Genomic DNA, 22,651 nt, shown 5'->3' with positions numbered 1-22,651 from the left:
CACAAGGACCTGCAGAGGAGCTGTGGTGCCACAGGAAGACATCCTCCTGTGACCTCCCGTCAAGGCACATCCCTCCTCCAGTGCTGACACATTGGAACCATGGGACACACAGGAAAAGGCTGAGGAACACCTCCCAGTGGTCAGATGAGGATGTCACATCTCATCCATGCCAGACATAATCACGTCTTCCACCTTGCTTGGTGATTCCTCTGCTCATGGCCCCCGAAACAGCAGCGAGCAGAGTGCAGTTCCTCCCCAGAGCCATGAAGTCTCCCTGAAGATGAGCTCATCACCTCTCCCAAGGACAGCCCTGCTCCTGCCATGTCCCTGTGCATGAGCCTCTTCCTGAGCTGGCTTTGATCCTGTGTCCCCCCACCTTGAATGGGGAGTGGTAGTACCTGCTCACAGCAAATTCACCACTTCTTTAGAGAACGCGCCTTATCCAAGAATGATGAAATGGTTTGGGTTGGAAGGGACCTTAAAGCCCACCTCCTTCCAGCCCCTGCCATGGGAAGTTACAGCCCCTCCACTGTCCCAGGCTGCTCCAAGCCCTGTCCAACCCGACCTTGGACATTTCCAGGGATCCACAGGCAGCCACAGCTTTCTGGGCAACCTGTTTCAACTTCTCTCCATCCTAATACCCAGCAGCACAGCTCTTGCTCATAAATCCTTACAGGAATCCTGCATTCCTCGTCAGCATCCCAGGGCTCATTAACCTGGAGCACCACATGCTGCTCCATTCCCTTCATGCTGTCCAAATGTCCTACCCTGCCAGCAGTGCCATCTCTTCTCTTTCTCCCCCGGGACATCATCCTGACAGCCTTCATAAGTAAATAATTAGCAGTTCCTAACTGAACCAGGAAAACAAAGTGGGAGAATCTGGACTGAAAACAACACACTCATTCATCCACAGCTCTGGCTGCGGGGGGAGCCCTCCAGTCTCCAAGGGCTTTCCTACTCCTTCTCCTCTTGGCACCCCGGCCCCTTCCAGCCATGAGCAAAGTGAGATCTCAGACACTTCTTAGGTGCACTCGGAGTTTCCGTGACTCCGGCTGTGCAGGGAGGGTGTGCACGGGGTTTGCAGTTCCACAGAGCACGAGCCTGTCTGCACTCCCGGGACAGCAGGAGGCTGCAGCAGAAGGTGAGGTGTTTGCAGTGGGGCTGACCTACACGGCCACATCACCCCACGGTCTTGCACCAGCCTCCCACTCCCGCCCTTCAGCTCCAGCACAGCTCCCTGGAAGCACCAACAGAGCAAATGGGGACCTGCAGGTGTGCAAGGCAGCTCTGGATGCCATGTCCTTCCTGCTGGAGGCTACACAGCTTTCCCACACCTTTCCTCCTCTTCCAAGACCCACTCTAACAGTTTGATGGGCTGAAGGAAATCCCACAGGTCCCGCACATGGAAGCAGTGGCTCAGGTGCTGCAGGACACCCAGGAGCTCTGTCACCAAAAGAGTGGCAGGACAGGCTCAGCGATGTGCAAAGATCTGCTCTGTGCACAACTTTTGGGAGAATTAGTAGCATCAGGAAATGAAATGCAGCATGCAAAGCATCAAAATTAATCCAGGGTTTGGACAGCTGCTCTGCTGAGCAACACAGGGATCTGACTGTGAGAGGGATAATTTAAAAAAACCCATAAAAATAAAAAAATCCAAGGGTGCTGTTTGAAGGGAGATGTTTTATAAGGGTTTTATTCAGCACTGGACTGTCAGCCCCGGCTTCCAGGCTTTATCTTTGTTTCAGTGTTAATAATCCCCCTTCCCATCACTTTTATAGTCCCAGCGTGATTCTGCTGGCACCAAAAGCGCTGAAACACTTTGGCCATCAGCGGCTTTGCCAATAAACTTGCTCAGAGCAGCTGGCCCAGCAATATTAGTATTTCATCAGGATCAGCATGAGAGTAGAAGAACATTATAAAAATCCTTAGGGCCGACCCAAAGACCAAAACACAGTGCTAGGCTGAGAGCATTTGCAAATCTCCAAGGCCAGGGCTGTGGGAAGAGCAATGATGTACCTGCCACCACTCCGGGTGGAGACCAGCTACAAGTGCCCTGCAGTGACACAGGAAAGAGGCACCTGGGCCTGGGCATTGGACAAGGAGGCCCCAGGGTGGTATCTCACCCCAGCACCCTCAGGCAGAAGGCTCTGAGCATCACCCCTCCACCTCGAGTGACTTCCAACAACCTACTCTTCTTTTTCACCAGCATAATATGAAGGATGGGCAGGTTTAAGTATCAAGCTCCATGAAAGACTCAACCAGGGGTGGCAAAAACCCCCAAAAGTTCACCAAGAATTGCTGTTTTCAGAGCAGAATAAACTCCAGGTGGGCTGGGTCAGATTTGTACCCCTGGAGCAGCGGGAAAGCTTTGCTGGGATCCTGTAGGCACAGAGGGGTGGGTGCACTCACCGGCAGAAGGGACCGTGCAGCCTTTCTGGTGCTCGGAGGCCGAGTGCTTCTTGTAGGGCTTCTGCTCCGGCATCTCGTCCCTGTAGGCGGCGGGCTCGAGCAGGGGCAGCCGGCTCAGCACCGGCGACTGCGGGATGCTGGGCAGCGTCCGCGACTTGCCCAGGAGCGGCCGCTGCAGCTTTCTGTCCAGAGACCTGCAGAGACACAACGGGACAGGGGCCTTCAGCGGCTGGGACAGGGCACAGGACACAGGACAGGGGCGTTCAGCAGCTGGGACATGGCACAGGACAGGGGCCTTCAGCAGCTGGGACAGGGCACAGGACACAGGGCACAGGACAGGGGCATTCAGCAGCTGGGACAGGACACAGGGCACAGGACAGGGGCATTCAGCAGCTGGGACAGGACACAGGGCACAGGACAGGGGCATTCAGCAGCTGGGACAGGGCACAGGACACAGGACAAGGGGCGTTCAGCCGCTGGGACAGGACACAGGACACAGGACACAGGACAGGGGCGTTCAGCAGCTGGGACAGGACACAGGACACAGGACAGGGGCATTCAGCAGCTGGGACAGGACACAGGACACAGGACAGGGGCATTCAGCAGCTGGGACAGGACACAGGGCACAGGACAGGGGCATTCAGCAGCTGGGACAGGACACAGGACACAGGGCACAGGACAGGGGCATTCAGCAGCTGGGACAGGGCACAGGACACAGGACAAGGACAGGGGCAATCAGCAGCTGGGACAGGACACAGGGCACAGGACACAGGACAGGGGCATTCAGCAGCTGGGACAGGACACAGGACAGGGGCAATCAGCAGCTGGGACAGGACACAGGACAGGGGCATTCAGCAGCTGGGACAGGACACAGGACAGGGGCATTCAGCAGCTGGGACAGGACATAGGGCTTTCAGGAACTGGGAGGGGTCCCTCAGGCCAGGACCCCTCTGTGGCACACACACAGCCCCTGGCTGAGCATAGCTATGCCCTTCATGGAATCATGGAATTGTTCAGGTTGCAAAAGCCCTCTAGGATCAGCAAGTCCAACCCTTACTTCAGCACTAAACCATGTCCCTAAGTGCCACATCCACAGTTCTTTTCAACACTGCTGGGAATAGTGATTCCACCATTGCCCTGGGCAGCTGTTCCATGAAGAAATTTTCCCCAAGATCCAATCTAACCCTCCCCTAGCACAGCTTGAGGTCGTTTCCCCTTGTGCTGTCCCTGTTCCCTAGGAGCAGAGCCCGACACCTCCCGGCTGTCCCCTCCTGTCAGGAGTTGTGCAGAGTCACAACGGCCCCCCTGAGCCTCCTTTTCTCCAGGCTGAGCCCCTTCCCAGCTCCCTCAGCCTCTCCTGGGGCTCCAGCCCCTTCCCAGCTCCGTTTCCTTCCCTGGATATGCCCCAGCCCCTCGGTGTCAGTCCTGTTGTGAGGATCTCAGAACTGACCCCAGCACTGGAGGTGCCTCAGCAGTGCCCAGCACAGGGAATGGTCACTGCCCTGGGCCTGCTGCCACACCACGGCTGGTACAGGCCAGGTACCATTGGCCTCTTGCCCACCTGGGCACACCTGGCTCAGCACCACACTGCACCCTCTGCTAGCAAAGCTGCTGCTGTGCCAGCGAAGCCTTCTCCCCTGGCCAGGTACTGTAATTAGGATTAGCATCTTGAGCTGCAAAGCACAACCAGCACAAAAAGAATTCAAGACCCCAACCCACCTCAAAAGTCCCAGATAATCTGAATTAACCAAATAAAGAAACCAGACAGTTCAAGACTGAAGGGATAAAAATTTCATTTGAGACAGGAAACCCCCATTAAACATCATCCACAGAAAGGGATTTGAGGTAGAAAAAGAGGTCACTGGACAGGTACTAGGGAAGGTCCAGACTCCAGAAAGCCAGACTCGCACAGCAGGGACTGCAGAGGTCCCCAGGGTGTCATGGAACACGTAGAAACATAAATTCAATGTCTCTGCAAGGTCAAAACTCAACTGAGCTTGATGCTGGGGCTCCCAATCTGCGGGGTGAGCAGGACACAGCCCGTGTGCCGGCGTGACCATGCACAGCCACAGTCCCAAAGGCAGCCCAGGGGAGCACGGCCCTTCCTCCCGCTCCCGCCCAGAGCCACGGGATGCTCCTCGGGCGCCCTCCTGGGGATGACACCAGCCCTGGCGGCGCTCCAAGGAACCCAGAAATGCAATAAAAAGGAGCAAAGCCCAGCACTGCTGTGGGGTGTCCTGGGCTGAGGGTTACCCCAAGGCGGTCCCTTGTCCCCTGCTTTCACAGAACCCACAGCTGAGCCCAGACGAGCTCCCCAAGTACACCCCAAGGCTGGTCCAGAACCACAAAACCACAGAATGCTTTGGGTCAGAAAGGACCTTAGAGATCATATTCCAAAGCCCTGCCATGGGCAAATCTCATAATGAATGGTACAGATCATTCAAATTTCCATCTAAAACTCAATTCTTCACTGCTTATGCTCATCTGTTCTTGTGCCAATATTAACCTTTAGCTTAAATAATTATCCCCCCTCTACGGTGTTTGCTCCCATGATTAATTTACATTATAATGAAGTCCCAGCCCCTTTCTGCCTGCCTTTTTCAAGGCTGATTAACACAAATTCTTTCAGTCTCCTCTCACAAAATTAGCCTTTATTTCCCCACGGATGTTTCCACACCTCTCACTGCTCTCCCTCTCTCTTGGACTCAGCTTTTTCCACCTATTCTGGAGCATCACAGAATCCCAGGATGGTTTAGGTCGGAAGGAACATTACAGCTCATCCCATTCCCCCCCTGCCATGTCCAAGACAGCTCCCACTGTCCCAGGCTGCTCCAAGCCCTGTCCAGCCTGGCCTTGGGCACTGCCAGGGATCCAGGGGCAGCCACAGCTGCTCTGGGCACCCTGTGCCAGGGCCTGCCCCCCCTGCCAGGGAACAATTCCTAATTCCCAATATCCCATCCAGCCCTGCCCTCTGGCAGTGGGAGCCATTCCCTGTGTCCTGTCCCTCCATCCCTTGTCCCCAGTCCCTCTCCAGCTCTCCTGGAGCCCCTTTAGGCCCTGGCAGGGGCTCTGAGGTTCCCTGGAGCCTTCTCCTCTCCAGGTGAGCACCCCCAGCTCTGCCAGCCTGGCTCCAGAGCAGAGGGGATCCAGCCAGGAGATCATGCAGACCTGAGCTCCTGATGCAGACAGCAGGGCAACCCCTCTGCCTCCCTGCACGTTCCACCACTAAATTTTATCCTATTTCACACTCCAGCGCCCGGGTCACACAGGCAGAGTCTATCATGCCAAAACTGCTGACCCTCAGTGCTGGCCTGCACAGAGATGTTTGTCACCACAGCTCTGCTCTCCTGTTCCAGACACAGCAGCAGCTCCCAGTGGTGTCACTCAGGAGGGCAGGCACAGGGCCAGAGCGGTGCCACAGCTGTGCAGACACCTCCCAGGGACGGTCACACCAAGCCCTGGGCACAGGGGCCAGGGCAGAGGGCAAGCCCAGGCCCCCCTGCCAGCCCCACATGGCACAGAGCAGGGCAGGGCAGCACGTTCTGACATTAGGTCAGCAGTTCATTGCTATAAATCCATCACATTCTCTCTCAACTCCCAGGTGCTGCTGCCCTGCTGCTCTCTGGGGCTGGGGCAGCACTGCCCAGGCAGCAATGCCTCAGCTGTGCCAGGCACTCAGCACCATCCTGCCCACCCAGGCCCCACGCTTCAGTGGGATCAGCATGGAAACAAGATGTGCCAAGAGATACAAAGCCAGAATTAGCTTCCCAAGCAGTTTCCATTCCAGCAGAACATTTGTACATCTCATTGTAACATATTTCACTGGCACAAGGCAACAGGGACAGAGCTTAATACATCACTGTGCTGCATAAATGAGTTCAAAACATTCCTTTTTCTGTGCATGTAAATCCCAGGATACCTGTGTACAGCTCCATCACCTGCAGAACCCCATTAGCATTTTAGTGCTCCTGTTCCCTTTGTGCTCACAGGGCCACTCACAAGAGTCACATGGGTGAAAAAAACCCAAAGAAATCACTCTGTTAGAGAAGCAATTTTCAAGCTATGTATCTTCAGGCAGCGATTTATATTGTCAGAAAAAGCAAAGCTACTAGAAACCTGTTTACCACTGAAATCTGAGCTCAAATTCCCAAGCACAATTCAGCTCCATGGATTTACTATTCCACTTGTCATTGTTGAACCACAGCTGGGACGTAAGTACCACACAGCCCCTCGTTCATCCCAACCCCCAGTGGGGTGGGGAGGAGAACTGGGAAAAGGTAAAAGCCATGACTTGATGTAACAATTAAAATACAGTTGTTAGTGGTGGTTGTTAATATTATCATTATTATTGTTGTTTTTATTTTTGTAATGAAAATGGAGATAAGAAAAAGAAAGAGAGGAATACAATCCCAGATAGACAAGTGGTGCCCAACACAGCCTCTCATCACCCAAAAAGCCCAGCCTATTCCTCAGCAGCAATGGGCCTCTCCCAGCCAACCCCCACATTCCATACTGGGCATGACATTCCACGGTCTGGAATATCCCTCCCAGTCCTTGGAACCTCCTGGTGGGCAGAGCATGGGAAATGGAAAAGTCCTTGACTTAGGGAGAGCATTTCCCAGCAACAACCAAACCAGCAGCGTGTTATCAGCACTGTTCTCATCCTGAATCCAAAACACAGCCCTGCACCAGCTCTAGGGAGCAAATGAACTCTCCCACAGCCAGAGCTGGTGCACAGCTCCAGAGCTCTCAGCAGCCACTGCCAGCCAGGACCTGACAGCACCAGGAAGTCACATTGCATCTCCGTCTGCTTCCCAAGCAGGCGTCCCAGCTGGGTGCTATCAAGGATGCCACATCCCATTAGTAAAAATCCCTGATGGAGTGTAAAGCTCAATTAGAAAAGCCACAATCAACACTTTACAGCCTATATTTAGCTGCCGTTCGGCATTTGGGTAGGAAGGAGAGCACATAATCGAGTCATGACAGGGGTGGAAAAATCCTCCTGGCTGGGTGTGAGAGCTCAGGCAGGAGCCCAGTGACAGCTCTGTCACTGCCAGTCCACAGCCTGTGGGGAAATGTGGGAACAATTCAGGGCCAGGTCCCTGCCCCCAGCCCCAGGGACCACCGTGGAGCAGGAATGACTGTGCCAGGCAGGGGACAAAGCTGCTCCAACATCCCCAGCCTGGCCACAGCCCCACACACCCAGCAGCAAAGAAAACCAGCAGAACTCATCTCCAAAGCTGTGCCGTGTCCAGCACCTTCCCCATGGTGATGTCCTTCTTCAACCCAGGAAAGAGAGGGGAAGGGCTCAGATAAAGGGAAGGGAGGGAGAAAGAAAAGTTTACTGCAAATTAGAAGCCAGCTCCTGCAGCCCTCCTGCAAACTGGGAACAAACTGCACACACCTCCAGCCTCCCCTCCCAGCTCGTCTCTGTGTGGGAGAAGTTGCTCTCTGGAGAGCACTTCCAGCCCAATGCAGAGAGCGTGGAGTCTGCAGCTTCTCAGGGCAGGATGGGGGAGTCACCACAGCAGCCCCAGCAGAAGCCCAGCAGCACCAGAGAGAGCAGCAGGAGGGGAAAACAACCCTAAACCCACTGCTCTCACAATCCAAGAAGGACCCCAGTAAGCCTCGCTGATTTGTATGATCTGCCCAGGAACAAAGCAAGGAAACCTCCTGCACATGTCCTGGGAATGCCTGAGGATGCTGACCCTGCAGAGATGTCCCACTCCTGGGACCAGGGAAGCTTTGCTGTGCCACAGCAGGCAGTCCCAGCAGCTGTGACACAAACCTGAGCACCCACCCTGCTAAACCCTTCCTAGAGGCAGGCTGCTGCTGGAACACAGCAAGGAGAGGAGGTTAACCTGGGGGGGAAACTAAGGAGGGAAAGGGGCAGAGCAGCAGGGCAGCAGCTGCTCCAGACCTTGCCCACCTGCCCCAGAGCTGTGACTTGGTGACAGCCATATGCCCTGGGAGGGACATGTGAGGCCACTTCCAAGATCCAAGGGGGACAACAAAGAGCTCACAGCCCCAAAACTCAAACCAAAAACAGACAGAGTAGACAAAGGGCTCGCCTGCAGCACCACACGGCATCCCACAGCTAACTGGAGGGGCTCCTCCACCCCTTCATTTAATTAATTCACTAAATCTACTGAGCAAAGGAAGTTGATAAAGCAGAAGGTTGGGGGAAGAACAGCTAAATGTGGTACAGGCTGAGAGGGTGGCAGGGATAGGGGCCAGGAGAGCCCAGTTATTGCACAGGGACAGGTCTCCCAGATCTTCCTAGCCTATGGCTGCTCACTCACTTCCCAGCCCACTTCTCCAAGGAGGTGTAACTTAGCAACCTGACCTTAAAAACTCAGCAAGGGCTCCAGCTGGATTCAGGAAAATGAGAGATGTTACAAGCCAGGAGGAGCCATTACCCACCAAACTCCCTCTCAGAGCAGGTGGGGTGTGGGGAGGGGGGTGCACCTCCTGCACAGCCTGAGTCCCACAGCAACACAAACAATGGCTGCAAAATGGAAACAGAACACCCACACCCATTCCTGAAACAGCTCCTGGAGATGCAGCTGGGTGTGACAGGTACAGGGGGCAGGGATAGATGGGATACTGGGAAGAAATTCTTGGCTGAGGGCTGTTGAGGCCCTGGCACAGGGTGCCCAGAGCAGCTGTGGCTGGCCCTGGGTCCCTGGCAGTGCCCAAGGCCAGGCTGGGCAGGGCTGGGAGCAGCCTGGGACAGTGGAAGGTGTCCCTGCCATGGCAGGGGGAGGAATGAGATGGGCTTTAAGGGTCCTTCCAACCCAAACCCTTCTGGGATTCTGTGAGGTTCCCCCACAGTGCTCAGCTCCACAGCACAGGATTCACCCTGTCCTGCCACGGTGCCTCACCCCACTCTGTGTCCCTGCCCAGGGCAGACACAGAACTCACTCCTGGGACACCCCACCAGGCTGGCTCAGCCAGGCCAGGCCAGCCCCAAAGCCCAGCTGTGCCTCTGACCCCGCAGGAGTGCACAGTGCTCAGTGGGTGTGAGCTCTGCTCTGAGCCACGGGGCTGAGCAGAGATCTGAGCAAGGATCCTCTCCATCCCCACCCTGACAGCAGCAGAGACAAGCCAACATCTACCTGCAGCTGGTTTCTGCAAAGGGACCCTGCAGGAGAAGGCAACAGCAGGAGGAGAGGGGAAGCACAGGAGGCTGCTGTGCATCAGAAGCTCTTTCTGGACAGAAGCACGAGGCAGCAGCCCCTGAGACGTGCTTCAGTGCAGCCCAACACCCAAAGCAGTGGCAGGACCCCATGGAGGGCAGAGAATGCAGTTTACGGGGATCACACAGCAGTGGTGAAGCCTAGGGAAGGAGTGTGAGAGGAAGAAGTCAACTGGTAACACACAGAGTAGCCTTGGAAACCAAAGCCTGAGGATTTTGGCAGAGCAGAGCCTTTGCAGGGCATCCTTACCTGCTCAAATCACCAGTTTGCTCTGCAAACCTTATCAGCTGTGAGCAAACCCATGAGTCACTGGCACTATTTCCAGTGACCCTGTGGATGACAAAGCCAGAGAAAATCACTGAGAAATCATCCCTTCACATTCAAAAACACCCAAACAAAACATCTTCCTTTCTGGCTGGCTGGTGTATGTGTGTGAAGAGTGGAAAATGAGAGCTGAAACAGAGCATCTTTCATCTGACTGTGAGACAGTTTCAAAGCAAAACAAAACCCAGAACAGCATTCAGCGTGCAAGTTCAGAAAAGGAGAAAACCAACCATGTGAAGCCATAAAAATACCTTCCCAGGCTCAGCTGTGAGCTGGTAAATACCATGATTTCCACCAGCTGGTTCCCAAAAGCTTCTTCTCCTGCCACCTCTCTGACTTGCAGAGCATCTCTGCAGCAGGGCCATCACCCCAGCACTGAACTAAATACCACTGACACCCAGGGAATAATTGCTGCTGTGCCTACAAACTGCATTTTGATTTGGAGGGGTGTGGGAGGGCAGGACAGGCAGGTCACACACCCCTTGTGCTGAGGACCGCCCTCAGGAAAACATTTCAGAGCTGCCTGGAGGAGGATTCAGCACCATTCCCCACTAGGAGCCCCCTCTGTGCCTGAAGCCCAGCCCCTCCCAGCACCCAGGAGTTTGGGAGCCAAGTACCAAATGACCCTGAAAAGGGCCAGAAGTTCTTTTTGTGGCAGATGCTCACGCCCTGAGTTCCTGGGTGTGTGACAGCCAGTGTCACAGCAGCCACTGCCCACAGCCTCTCTCCCCCCAGGCATTTACCCAGTGCTAAAGAGCTGCTGCTGCTGCTACTCACCCCTGGCACCACGACAGCATCCTGGCACGCCAAGCTGGGCAAAGCCATCCCCAGGGAAACCAGGTGAAAAACACAAACCCTTCATGGCAGCACTCACAAACTATGAGCCGTGGCTGTGTTCTGTAGCAACGCCTCCATTTCACCATTCACTGGAATCCAATTGTTAAGCAGATAAGGAAATACATCGGAGCCAGACACTGCCATCCATCCCTTCCAAAGTAGGCTGGTTTCATCGTTAAAAGAATTTTTTTTTTCAGCTCTGTTGCAGGCAGTGAATTACATCCCAGCCAGGGGGATGCTCCCTCTGCTCCCCAGCCCAGGAGCACCCCATGGGGCCCTTGCTGGTGGCCACCCTGCCCTCTCTGTCACCCTCTGTCCCTGTGGTGCCACCAGACCATCTCCTCCACATCCTGAAGTGAGAGGAGCCCTGTGCACTCCCTGCCCTCCTGCTGCCCTGATCACACCCCCTCAACAGGGGCAGAGCAGGGACCAGGCCCTGGGGAAGGCTCTGGAAGAGCCCAGCTCAGACCTGCTGCACCTGCACAACAAAAAATCCAAAGACAAAAATTCCCCAGTGCCAAGAAAGAAGCGGGAATATTCATGGAACATGAACATTTATCCTGCTCACTGAGTTCTCTCTGATGAATGGGGAGAGATGGCAGATAAATGTGAAATGAATCCCAGCACAACAGCAGAGCAGATGAGCATCCTCCCTCCTGGCAGCTCCAGAGCGTGACCTGCATCCTCAGGGACCAGTGTGAGGTGACTGTCCCAGGGTCCCTGTGCTTATAGCCAGGCTATGCCATCCAAATGAAGCAGGATGGCCAAAGGCATCTGGGATGCTCCACAAGAGGCTCAGGGATCACTCTCCAGACAGGGTAGCTCTGAGGCTTACAAAGAAGGGTGTTTGAGATGCAGAAGGAAGCTCCTTCCAGGCTGACAGTCAGCTCACGACAGGACGTGACTCCCAGGGACACAGCAGTGCCTGGCCAGCACCAGCCAGGAGAGACAGCAGAGCATGGCTGGGAACACAGCACCAGGCAGGAGAGACAGCACAGCATGGCTGGGAACACAGCACCAGGCAGGAGAGACAGCAGAGCATGGCTGGGACACAGCACCAGGCAGGAGAGACACAGCAGAGCATGGCTGGGACACAGCACCAGGCAGGAGAGACAGCAGAGCATGGCTGGGAACACAGCACCAGGCAGGAGAGACAGCAGAGCATGGCTGGGAACACAGCACCAGGCAGGAGAGACAGCAGAGCATGGCTGGGAACACAGCACCAGGCAGGAGAGACAAAGCAGAGCATGGCTGGGAACACAGCACCAGGCAGGAGAGACAGAGCAGAGCATGGCTGGGAACACAGCACCAGGCAGGAGAGACAGCAGAGCATGGCTGGGAACACAGCACCAGGCAGGAGAGACAGCAGAGCATGGCTGGGAACACAGCACTAGGCAGGAGAGACACAGCAGAGCATGGCTGGGAACACAGCACCAGGCAGGAGAGACAGCAGAGCATGGCTGGGAACACAGCACCAGGCAGAGGGGGCAGCCCCAGGAGCAGCTCCGGGCTGGGAAGGATGGAGCCCGGAGCCACCCCAGCAGGAGCCGGTGACCTGGTCACCAGTCACTCCTGGTCACCGGTCACTCCTGGTCACCAGTCACTCCTGTGACCTGGTCACTGGTCACTCCTGGCCACTGGTCACTCCTGGTCACCGGTCACTGGTCACTCCTGGTCACCGGTCACTGGTCACTCCTGGTCACCAGTCACTCCTGGCCACTGGTCACTCTGGGGACCTGCCAAGGCCACAGCAAACGCCTCCCACTCCCCAGCTTCCCCAGACCGGTCACACACTCCATCTCCCAGCCCCATCTCCCAGCTTTTCTTCTGTGGTGTTTATTTATCTCCTGTCTCCTCTGAAACATTTCAGAGACAAAAGCTAATGAAGCACAAGTAATGGATGACAAACATCCGGCTCCGATGGTAAAAGGTTGGCTAATTTACAAGATAAATAACGGAACTGCCTCCTGTGCATTTACAAACACCTTTCAGGCAGGATGTGGAGGGGTTCAGCATCACAGTGACCTCCAGCACCCACCTCCTGCCCTCCTCCCTCAGCCCTGCGTTCCCAAGAGAATCCCTGGAGTGGGACTGGAGCCGAGATGCTCCTGCACCACAACCCCCCAGCTCCTGGTCCCATTCCCAGTCTCATGACACGGGGCTGCTCTCCCCTGTTGCTTCAAAATCCAAGTCACACGACAGAGGAGACAAAAAGCTGCTGAGATCATCTTGGAAAGGATACTGCTGCTCCTGACAACCATAGGGGAGATGCTTCAGGCCTGAATTTTATGTGCTCCAGCACAGAAAGACACTCCAGGCAGCTGATGGAGCTGCTTAGTTTGCTTGAAGTCCTATAATTTCTGCAGCATGGCCAAGTTTTCCAGCACTGGAGGTGAACAGGGGCCAAGCTGATCCATCTCTGACTATTAATCCCTGGCAAAAATAATTATTCATATATGTTTTGGTCAAAAAGCAGATTTATAATCAATCATAGGCATGTTGTTGTTTTAAACCTCCCTGAGCACCACCTTCAACCAGAGCCTTAGGCTGGTTTTCATTTTCCTCTGAAGCACAAGAGGCAGGTCACCACCATGGTCAGAGAGACAAGCTCATTGAACAGAAAAAGATTGTTATGCTCCCAGTGTATCACAGTAAAAATTCCTTAAAAAGAGAGTTTTCAGTGCAGGAGTAATGGGGGCTGAGGGCAGCTGGGAGCAGAGCTCTGGCAAAGCCCAGCAGCTGCTGATGGCTGGGATAATGAATTTTATCTGTCTAGTGAGGGGAAGAACAGGAGCAAACAGCCCCAAAACAGCCCAGAGGAAGCCCAGCCTGGGCAGCAGCACTTGGGGACAAGATTCCTCCAGAGCAGAATCAGGTCTGGGTCCCAGGCAGCCCCAGGGCCCCACTGCACAGCAGGAACTGACCCACAGAGCTGGGCTGGGGTGCAAAATAGAGAACCCAAAATCCTTCTATTTCCAGACAAGAACCCTGGCACAGCTTCAGCTACCAGGCTGTCTGGAGAATCACAGACTCATCAAGGTTGGAAAAGACCTCTAAGGTTATAAAATGCAACAACCAACCCAGCACCACCTCCTTTTTCCATGTCCTCAAGTGCCACATCCACACATTTTTTCAATGCTTCCAGGGATGGGGACTCTGCCACTTCTGTGAGCAGCTGCAGCTCAGCACCCACAGAGGAAGGCAGAGCCAGGTTCTGCCAGGGAAACACATCCCTGCTGCAGGAAAAACATCCCCTAAAATCTCAGCTGGAAGAGCCTCCCAATCTCTCAGTGAAGAACTTGTGCCTGCCCCATCCCTGGAAGTGTCCAAGGCCAGCTTGGATGGGAGAGTGGAAGGTGTCCCTGCCCACGGGGTTGGAACGAGTTGAGCTGAAAGCTCCATTCCAGCCCAAACCATCCTGGGCTTCTGTGATAAATTTGATCTATTTGTTCTTTAAAGCAACATAAAAATGCACTGGAGCTTTCCAGTTTTTCTACAAACATGGATTTGCAGCCAAAACATAGAAGTACCAGAGACAGCCACACACATCAGCACGCAGGGCAGGCAGCAGGGGCCTGGGGCATCCAAGCAGCCAACAGGAACAAATGCCAGCTCCAAACAAATGCCAGGGGCTTCCAAACACCTGTGGAAGCACATGGATGCTCCAGGCAGCAGCACCCACACCCAGGGGCTGCATCAGTGGGGGCTCTGCTCTGCTCTGCTCTCCCCACACCAGAGAACCAGGAGGAGTTGCTCATTCCTGTCTGTATTCTTTCCATCGAAAAATCCAAAAATGCAAACTAAAAATATCTTGCATTAATTTGTATAATTGCCAACTATTCCTACAGGAAAAAACACAGAATTTTTGTGGGGAAAACATGTTTTAATTATTGAAGTAAGTATTCTAGTTTTCCCATTTGAAATATTCCCAACAGTAGCGTCCTTTTTTCCTTTCTTCTTTGAAATGCTTCTTCCTGGGTCCAGAGAAAATCTCTTTTGTTGATCTATCCCCTCTCCCTTCCTCCCCAGCTCTCCCAGAGCTGGCTCAGCCCACCTCCTGCATCGCCTGGGTGCACTCCCCAGAGCAGCTCTCTCCTCCTAGGGGGGCTCTTCCCCCTCCAAGGGGCTGTTTGAAGGACACAACCCACCCAAACCTCCCTGCAGGAGGGTGCCAGGCTCCTGCCCCAGGGGGGTGGACAGAGGATATTATGTGCCCAGACGCTTCCAAATCCCAGGGGCATCTCCTCCTTGCTCCCAGGCTCTGCCACCATCCCACGGGCACTCACAGCTCTGACACTTCCATCCTTCCACTGTCCCCACGTGCCATCCAGCTCAGCGTGGTGCAAGGACACCGAGTCCCCCCCTCAGGTGATGCCGATGCAGAGGGACCTTTCCCAGGTGCTATGGGGCAGGCAGCACGCCACAGCTGCCCTGTGCCTGGCAGGGCCCCCCAAATCCCACCCCCACCTGGAGCAGACAAAGCCACCCCTGCCACCCAAGCCAGGACCCGGGCTGTCTAGTGTCCCCTTGCACCCTGGGGGCTCAGGGTGTCCCCCCTGCCCAGAGACTGCCCTGCACAGCCAGGAACAGGCAGAGAAGGGCACCCAGGAACCCTCCCATCAGGAATCTTCCCCGTGCAGCCACCACTTCCCCAGAAGCTGTTAACATTCCCACTGCTGTCTGGAGTCACTGTGGATTGCTGGTGCTTGTGTTTCCTACCTGCGCCCCCACCCAGCTGTGACTCAGTGCCCGACCTGTGGGAATTAGGAGCCCAAGAGCCTTTCGAGCAAAGTGTGACTCACAAGCCAAGGCTTTCTGCTGGAGGAGCCAGCTCTGCAGTCACGCTGTGTCTGTAATTCCCCTTCATACCAGTTTCATTCCCTTCCTCCCACTACCCATCCAACTACCACTCCAAAATAAAGGCTGCCCATTCATCTTTTTCTGCCTAATCCAGGCAAAGATGAGCTTCAGCTTGTGCAGAAACTAGGCAGCTCCCAAGCTCATCTCCTGTCCCAAAGATTAGTCTTCAAAGGAAACTGGAAGCCAGGCAGAAAGGGAGAACAGCAGGTGCAAGTCTTGTCTTTACCTAAAACATGGCCCCAAACAGATGACCCTGAGGGGTCAGATGTGCTTTCAAGGCTGTCAGATCCAAGAGGCTTTCCCCACCAGCTCCCAGGCCACACATACCTGCACTTTTATGGGACAGATCTTAAACATCCCTCTACACACAGCCATGGGAGCAGGTTTTTGAGGAGCAGGAAGAGGCAGAAGCCCAGAGCTTCCCTGGCTCTGCCCACATCACCTCCCCCTGCACCCCAACAGCACAGGAGAGGACAGAGCCACAGCCCAGAGTGAGAGCAGGAGCTCCGTGGAACCGAGACCACATCAGTGGGGCTGGAACTGGGAATGCACCCAGGTGTCCCCCAGAGCACAGAAACCACAGAGAACCAGGATAAGTCAAGGTTTGGTGGAGAGGCCCCTTGCAAGGACAGGTTTGATGAGGACACAGATTTTTTCTTCATGCTGCTCCCCAAGCCCCTTCCTGCCAGATCCCAGGTCTGGTGCTGCAAACAGGAGGGAGAACAAAGCCAAAAGGCTCCTTTAGGTTTAATATACAAAACCTAGGCAGCTCAGTAAAGCAACAAAAGCTAAATGTCATTTCCTCCCGTGGCACTGCCACTCTGCTCACAGTTGTGCACGTCTGACAGCTTGTCACTGTCATGAGACACTGGGGACACAGCCCAGGGAGAGGCTGGCACAGAGGAGAGGAGAGGAAGGCTCAGTCCTGCAGCCACCACAGACACCAGCACCAAGAGAGATGGGGCACCTGTGTGAGCTGAAGGGGAAAGTGTGACCCTGCAGGCACAACCACACAGGGCAGGTGGGAAACAGCACAGAGTCATGGAACAAACTGGGTTGGGAGGGACCTTAAAGTCCATCTCATCCCACCCCTGCCATGGGCAGGGACACCTTCCACTATCCCAGGATGGGGAGCCTTGCCCAGCCTGGCCTTGGGCACTGCCAGGGATCCAGGGGCAGCCACAGTTGCTCTGGGCACCCTGTGCCAGGGCCAGCCCACCCTCACAGGGAACAATTCCTTCCCCATATCTAATCTAAATCTCCCCTCTTGTAGTTCAAAACCATTCCCCCTTGTCCTGACACTATCTACACTATCTGTAAAAAGTCGCTCTCCCTCTTTTTATAATCCCCTTTTAGGCACTGGAAGGGGCTCTGAGGTCTCCTCAGAGCCTTCTCCAGCTCTCAGCCTGTCTCATGGCAGAGGGGCTCCAGCCTTTGGAGCATCATTCCAAACAAGCCTCAGCCAAGAGGACACAGGCTGCCCTTGAAGAAAGCCCCATAAAGAGCTGTGCAGCCCCAGGCACCCCAAAACCCATCCCCACATTCCATATCTCCAGCTGAATGAGGCTGAAGTTTCCAGCTCCAGCTCCTGGAGCTCTTTGCCTCATTCTTGCCCAGCCAAGCTGCAAAAGTGCTGGGCTGCCTGTTCCAGTTAAGAGGATTAATGGATGCTCAGCACCTCTGTGAAGCAGACACAGGCTGAGTCACCAACACTCGATTTAGGACTTTCAGCACCAGCACTGCCCACTTCCATGCAGTGGCCATGGACAGTGATCTGTTAACAGGTTACAATGATCTGTTGCAGCAAAAAATGGCAATCCATGCAGCCACACACATTTTCCTGCTGGCATCGCAGCAGGCAAAGGAGGTGTGAACACTAGGAAGTTTGGAGTATAAGTGTCACAAACACTTTCTTGACTAATTCCAAGTAAAAACTTTCTTAACCCAAAACACTTCCAAGTTCTTTCCTAGCTTTCTCCTTTAAAATGCAGATATCCCTCCATATGGACGTGTCATTTGGAAGCAGAAAGGTTTTGTTCAAAATGTGCCAAAAACAAAGTAGGAAAAGTCAGTCAAACTCTCAGCCATGTAGGACAGCCCTTCAGAGCTGCCCCTTTGGGCATCTTTACGTGCCATCCTTATCTGCCTCATGCTGTGTGCTGCTAACACGGGAGCTGCTCCCTCAGTGCAATTTCCCAGCCCCAAAACCTGCCAGCTCCTCCTGTCCCCCACCACAATCGTGTGCTTGAACACAGATCTGCTGTCAGAGCTGAGGAGATATTTTTAAGCACCCAAAAACAACTAAGCACAATCCTGCCAGGAAAACATTCCCCACTCCCCCTCCCCACCTCAAGGCCCATCACACTGCACAGCGAGGACATGAATCAGGGTATCAGTGTGGAACAGACCCCTAAAGGAGAGGAGGTACCAGCTCCCCATGGCAAAAAGCAGCTCTTTGGTCCAGCTTCCCACAAGGCTTGGGACAGGCTCTGAGCCTGGGAGCAACAGGAACACCTGGACCCACCTCAGCCCCCCAGGAGTGCAGAGATGACCGACCCCAAGCACCCCTTCTTCACCTGGAGACCATCTAATGACATGGGCAAAAATGACATGGGCAAAAACAGGCCCGGCAAGCTAGAATTTTTATGTAATTTAATTCTTACATAATCTTATTCATTGTTAGTTAACACCAACTTCCAGCTCAGGTTCTGAGAGAAAAAAGGCAATGGAACCCTAAAGCTGCCACCCTGCAGGCCCAGCACAGCCAAACTCCTCTCCCCCCTTTGCCAAGCTGAGCTTCCCTGGCACCCACCACAAGCCACCCCAAGCCAGAGAAAAGTTCCTCTCCTGGAGCTCACTGAGGATGTAGGGTCCTCACCCTCAGGTTTTTGGGGTTGTCAGTTTTACTGAAGGTGTCCCCAGGAGCAGAATGCAGGATCCAAACCCTGGCACAAATTTCCCACTCTATTTCCCACCCCCTGAATATCTTCTTTTCCATAATTAGGCAGTGATCTCCTGAAGAGCTCATCAAAGCCCCTCTTTGTGGACCCTGTGGGGCTCTGGGGACCACAGAGAAGGGGAGAGGTCAAAGAGGGAACAGGCATCAACTTCCTGAAGCCAGGGAACAGATCTATCTCAGAACAGTCCTGGGCCAACAGTGAAAGCCACCGAATCAGTCCCCAGATCCCTGCCCAGAGGAGAAATTTCTCTCAAAAGCCACCTCTGGATGGGAGTTGGGATTTTTAACGACTTTCAATTGGAATTTTTAATGATTTTTTTAAATTAAATAGTTACTGTTGCAGGTCACCTCTGGTGGTAGAACTGGCCTTCTCAGGCATTTCTGCTTTCCTGCATTGCACCCAGACTGGGAGCAGCTCCAAGAGTGTCCCTGAGAAATTCCCCCACACCCATTAACTCTGACATGGGATCCCTGTCCTCCCAGAACCCATGCAGGTTCCCAGGGTCCCAGCCCAGTGCTCTGCCAGCCTGGCTCACTGCTAGGCAGCCCTGGCAGCAAAAGCAGCCTGGGAAGGGCCCTCATGCTCCAGAAAGTTCCAGCCCACCCTGGAGCCTCCCTGGCTCATTCACAGTGGGCAGGGCCGTTCTCCCAGCCCAGTGACAGCACAACAATACAACACTGATGTTCTCATCCACTTTGCAAAAGCTGCAGGAACCCAAAATCAGTTGTCCAGACCTTTCAGTTTACAAACAGCTCCCTAAAAGAAGAGCTAATTAGTATAACTTGCCTTTCCCTTCCATTTTCCTCCATCCCAGAGCAGAGCCTCTGTGCCCTTCCAGACAACACACAGAGCTGGGCACAAGCACCTCAAGGCTGGCACCACAAAGTAACACACAGAACAACCCCCCAGACCTCAGCAAGTACCCCGAGCCCCTCCTGGGCTTCAGCCACAGGCACCTGCACCGAGGTCTGCAGACAAATCCCCATATCCCTGCCAGGCCCCAGGCTCTCATCCCTCACGGAGCAGTCCTGCTCCAAGCCTGTCACCTGGAGTTTCTCCTTCATCCATCACTGCCCCTGCTAGACAGAAACAAAAGTTGCTGCAAATAAATCAGCTGCTCCCCTGGGCTGGGCTTGGCTGGGGCGCTCACTCACACTACCAGCCCCTGCCCCAGCACAGCAGCACAGGTGACACCCTGATCCCTTGGTTTGTCACACCTGGGGCCTCCCAGCCCTAGGGACAACTGTCCAGGTGATTGATGTAATAACAGGAGGCAGCCGTGTCACAGCCCCTGCTGCAGCACAGGGCTCAGGCTGGAGGAGCCTGCAGGTGACACCACACAGAGGGACAAATCAGGACACACTCTGTGCCACAGCTGGGGGCAGAGCAGGGGGGCAGGGGCTGAAGAGCTCCTGCAAACAGCACCTTTGCCCAAAAGCACCTTGAGTGAGATGATCTCCTGCCAGGCTCCACTTCTGCACACAAGTCTGAGCTCACAAATTCTCAAGCCCAGCAGACTTACTCATCCCAGCTCACTCATGTTGCCTTATCTGGAGGCGTAGTTTAAAAATGCAGGAATATTATTTAAAACCATAACTGCACACCTGCTGATTTCTGTTAGGTCCTATGAGAATGCGTGGGACCACTATATTTAGAATTTAATAACTCCAGTCTGTGCAAGCTCTCGACTGAGTACCTGCCTACGTCTGTTCCCTGTGGTCCCAAGGGATTATGCAGCCTTGGGAAGCGTGGTGGGAGCCTGGCTGCCCTGAGCAAGAGCAGGGCAGGGCTGTACTGAGGGCTGTTAGACATCACCCTGCTGAACCTGGGCTGCAGTTGCTCTGGCATCTCCATGCGTGTGGAAATGTGGGAGCTGAGGATCTTATCTCCATGCTACACTTGCCCACAACAGAGTGAAGAAATGAAGTAAAAGCAGAAAGCTGATCAGCAGAGATGGAAGAAGCACCATCTAGAGCAAGGGCAGGGCCAGACATTGCAGCAGCTGCATTGTGCTGGCTTTTGGATCTCAGCCATGGAGATTTCCTGGGGCTTCTCAAGGTACAGACATTGGGGGGGCAGCGGGAAACAGGCAGAAGCTCAAGCAGCGGACACTGATTTCAAAGCATCCCACACTTCAATCAACACTTAGTTTTACTTTCATAATCATCCACAGCAATCAAGGGAATGGGCTCAGCATCCACAGATGAACTCAAGCCCTGTCACTGCGGGGGTCAGGGACACCAGGAAATCTGCCCACACACTCGCATCCAGCCCAGAGGAGCTGCCCTGGAGCGGCTGCATGGCCCAGGGGGCAAAACAGGCAGAGCACAGCTCTGTGCAACTCGAGCTTGGCCACAGCAGAGCAGACAGGCACACACAGGATCTGTGCCTGGGGGAAAGGGGTCCACCAGCCCCACATGGCACTAAGCCCTGATGGGCAGTGGCCTTGGGGGCCACATCTGATGCACAGTGAGCCACAGTCCTGCATGAGGGAACAACTCAGACACAGAATGGTTTGGGCTGAAGGGACCTTAAAGCTCATCCTGTTCCATTCTCTGCCATGGGCAGGGATGTCTTCCACCAGAGCAGGTTGCTCAGAGTCCCACATCCATAGCCAGCACCCTCAGGAAAATTTGGTACATGAGTTACACACCATCAATGCCGCTTGTGTGTGGCTCTCGTCCCAGAGCTAGGAAGGCACCACAACATCTCCCAATGAAGAGGAAACCACCCAACTCACCCCAAACCCCGAGGTTCAGGACAGCAGCACCCTGTGTATGGGGGTGGCACCTCCTCCTCTCCCTGGGGCCAGGCATTGGCACACACTTGGCTGCACACAGCAAACCCCAGGCACGCCCTGTGCCCAGCAGCACCTGAACAACAGACCTTCCTCACACCCAGCTCCACAGCAGGACAGCAAAAACCCAAGGGCAGAAACCAGGGTTTCTCTCCACAGCGCCAAAAAGGAGCAGAACAAAGCTCCTGGCTCTGCCAGGAATGTTTCCGGAGAAACAAGTGAGTGGGGAAGAGGCGACTCCTCTCCAGCGGCCGAGGGAAGAGGGGAGGCAGCGGCGGCTGTGCACGCCTCACTGTCTCAGCAGCAGCACAGGCAGCAGCAGGAGGGGCTCCAACTTCATTTGAATCTGTAGATATTTTAATTACCTTCACAGAGTACAAAGTGCTCAGCAGCCAGGGAGGAAGGTAAGTGAACGCCTTGGTGTTATTTTTTGCCCGGTGTGTCCCCTACACAGACCTACACCCCACAGCAGCAGGGAGGCACCGACTGCAGGTCAGCAGGAGATTTGGGGACACACTGCTCAGGCTGAGCCCACACAAATGGGGAAGAGCCTAGACCAGCACTGAATGCTAGCTCTGTCCTACATGCTGCACAAAACATCCAAGGAGAAGCCACCCAGGCACAGAGCAATTTTCTTAATTGCAGTAACTGTGTTTACATGCAAAACAAGGATGTGTGCAACCCCCCCAACACAACTCTGAGCACTCGCACGCTCCTAGAGAATTTCCAGTCAGCCCAAAAGCCAGCTTCCCCATCTCCACTGGGATCCCCTCATCAATCCATACCCCAAACAAGCTGCCAATGAGCCGTGTGTCTGTCTGCTCAGAAGAGCTGCCCTCTCCACTGCCCAGACCCTTCCAACACGACAGGAGGCTCCATCAGCACCTCATACACACAGATTCCACTTCACCTGAGAAGTCACTTCTTGCTGCCCCTGCAGAGAGACCTTTGCACAGGGCAGGTGGAGGGAAGGGCGATTTCAGTGCAATGACCTTGCTCCTCTGATGAGGGGACAGTGCGGTGGCACAGCAGAGAGCACCAGGCAGAGGAAGGTGCATGTGGTCACCCATCAGACACCCAAGATGTGCCACCAACCCCTGGGACGTGCCCTGGGCAGGGAGACAGATGCCAGGTCACAGAACCTGCCAGAGACATTCTGCAGCAAAGAGCTGTGTGGGAGCCCCAGCCAGGAACGGGGTGATCCTCCCAGGGCTTGCTCCCAGCCCGCTCCCAGCCCCAAGAGAGGTAAACAGAACGCAAAGCAC

At 54.5% G+C, this 22,651-nt stretch overlaps 1 protein-coding gene across 1 annotated transcript in view; it reads right to left on the bottom strand.

Moving 5' to 3' along the window:
• LOC311160121 (ankyrin repeat and fibronectin type-III domain-containing protein 1-like) overlaps positions 1 to 22,651 on the bottom strand; it is a gene marked incomplete at its 5' end in the record, with an annotated part of 255,498 nt that overhangs the window by 167,827 nt on the left and 65,020 nt on the right. Inside the window, one exon of the mRNA XM_084216603.1 lies at positions 2,410 to 2,603. Coding sequence (XP_084072729.1) covers positions 2,410 to 2,603 — 194 coding nt within the window. The remainder of the gene's footprint in view (positions 1 to 2,409; positions 2,604 to 22,651) is intronic.

Source organism: Fringilla coelebs (assembly GCF_963513975.1).
Source record: "Fringilla coelebs genome assembly, chromosome: 16".
NCBI classification, from domain to species: domain Eukaryota; kingdom Metazoa; phylum Chordata; class Aves; order Passeriformes; family Fringillidae; genus Fringilla; species Fringilla coelebs.
The sequence above is the reverse complement of the archived record's forward strand: the minus strand, read 5'-3'. Positions and strand labels throughout refer to the sequence as shown.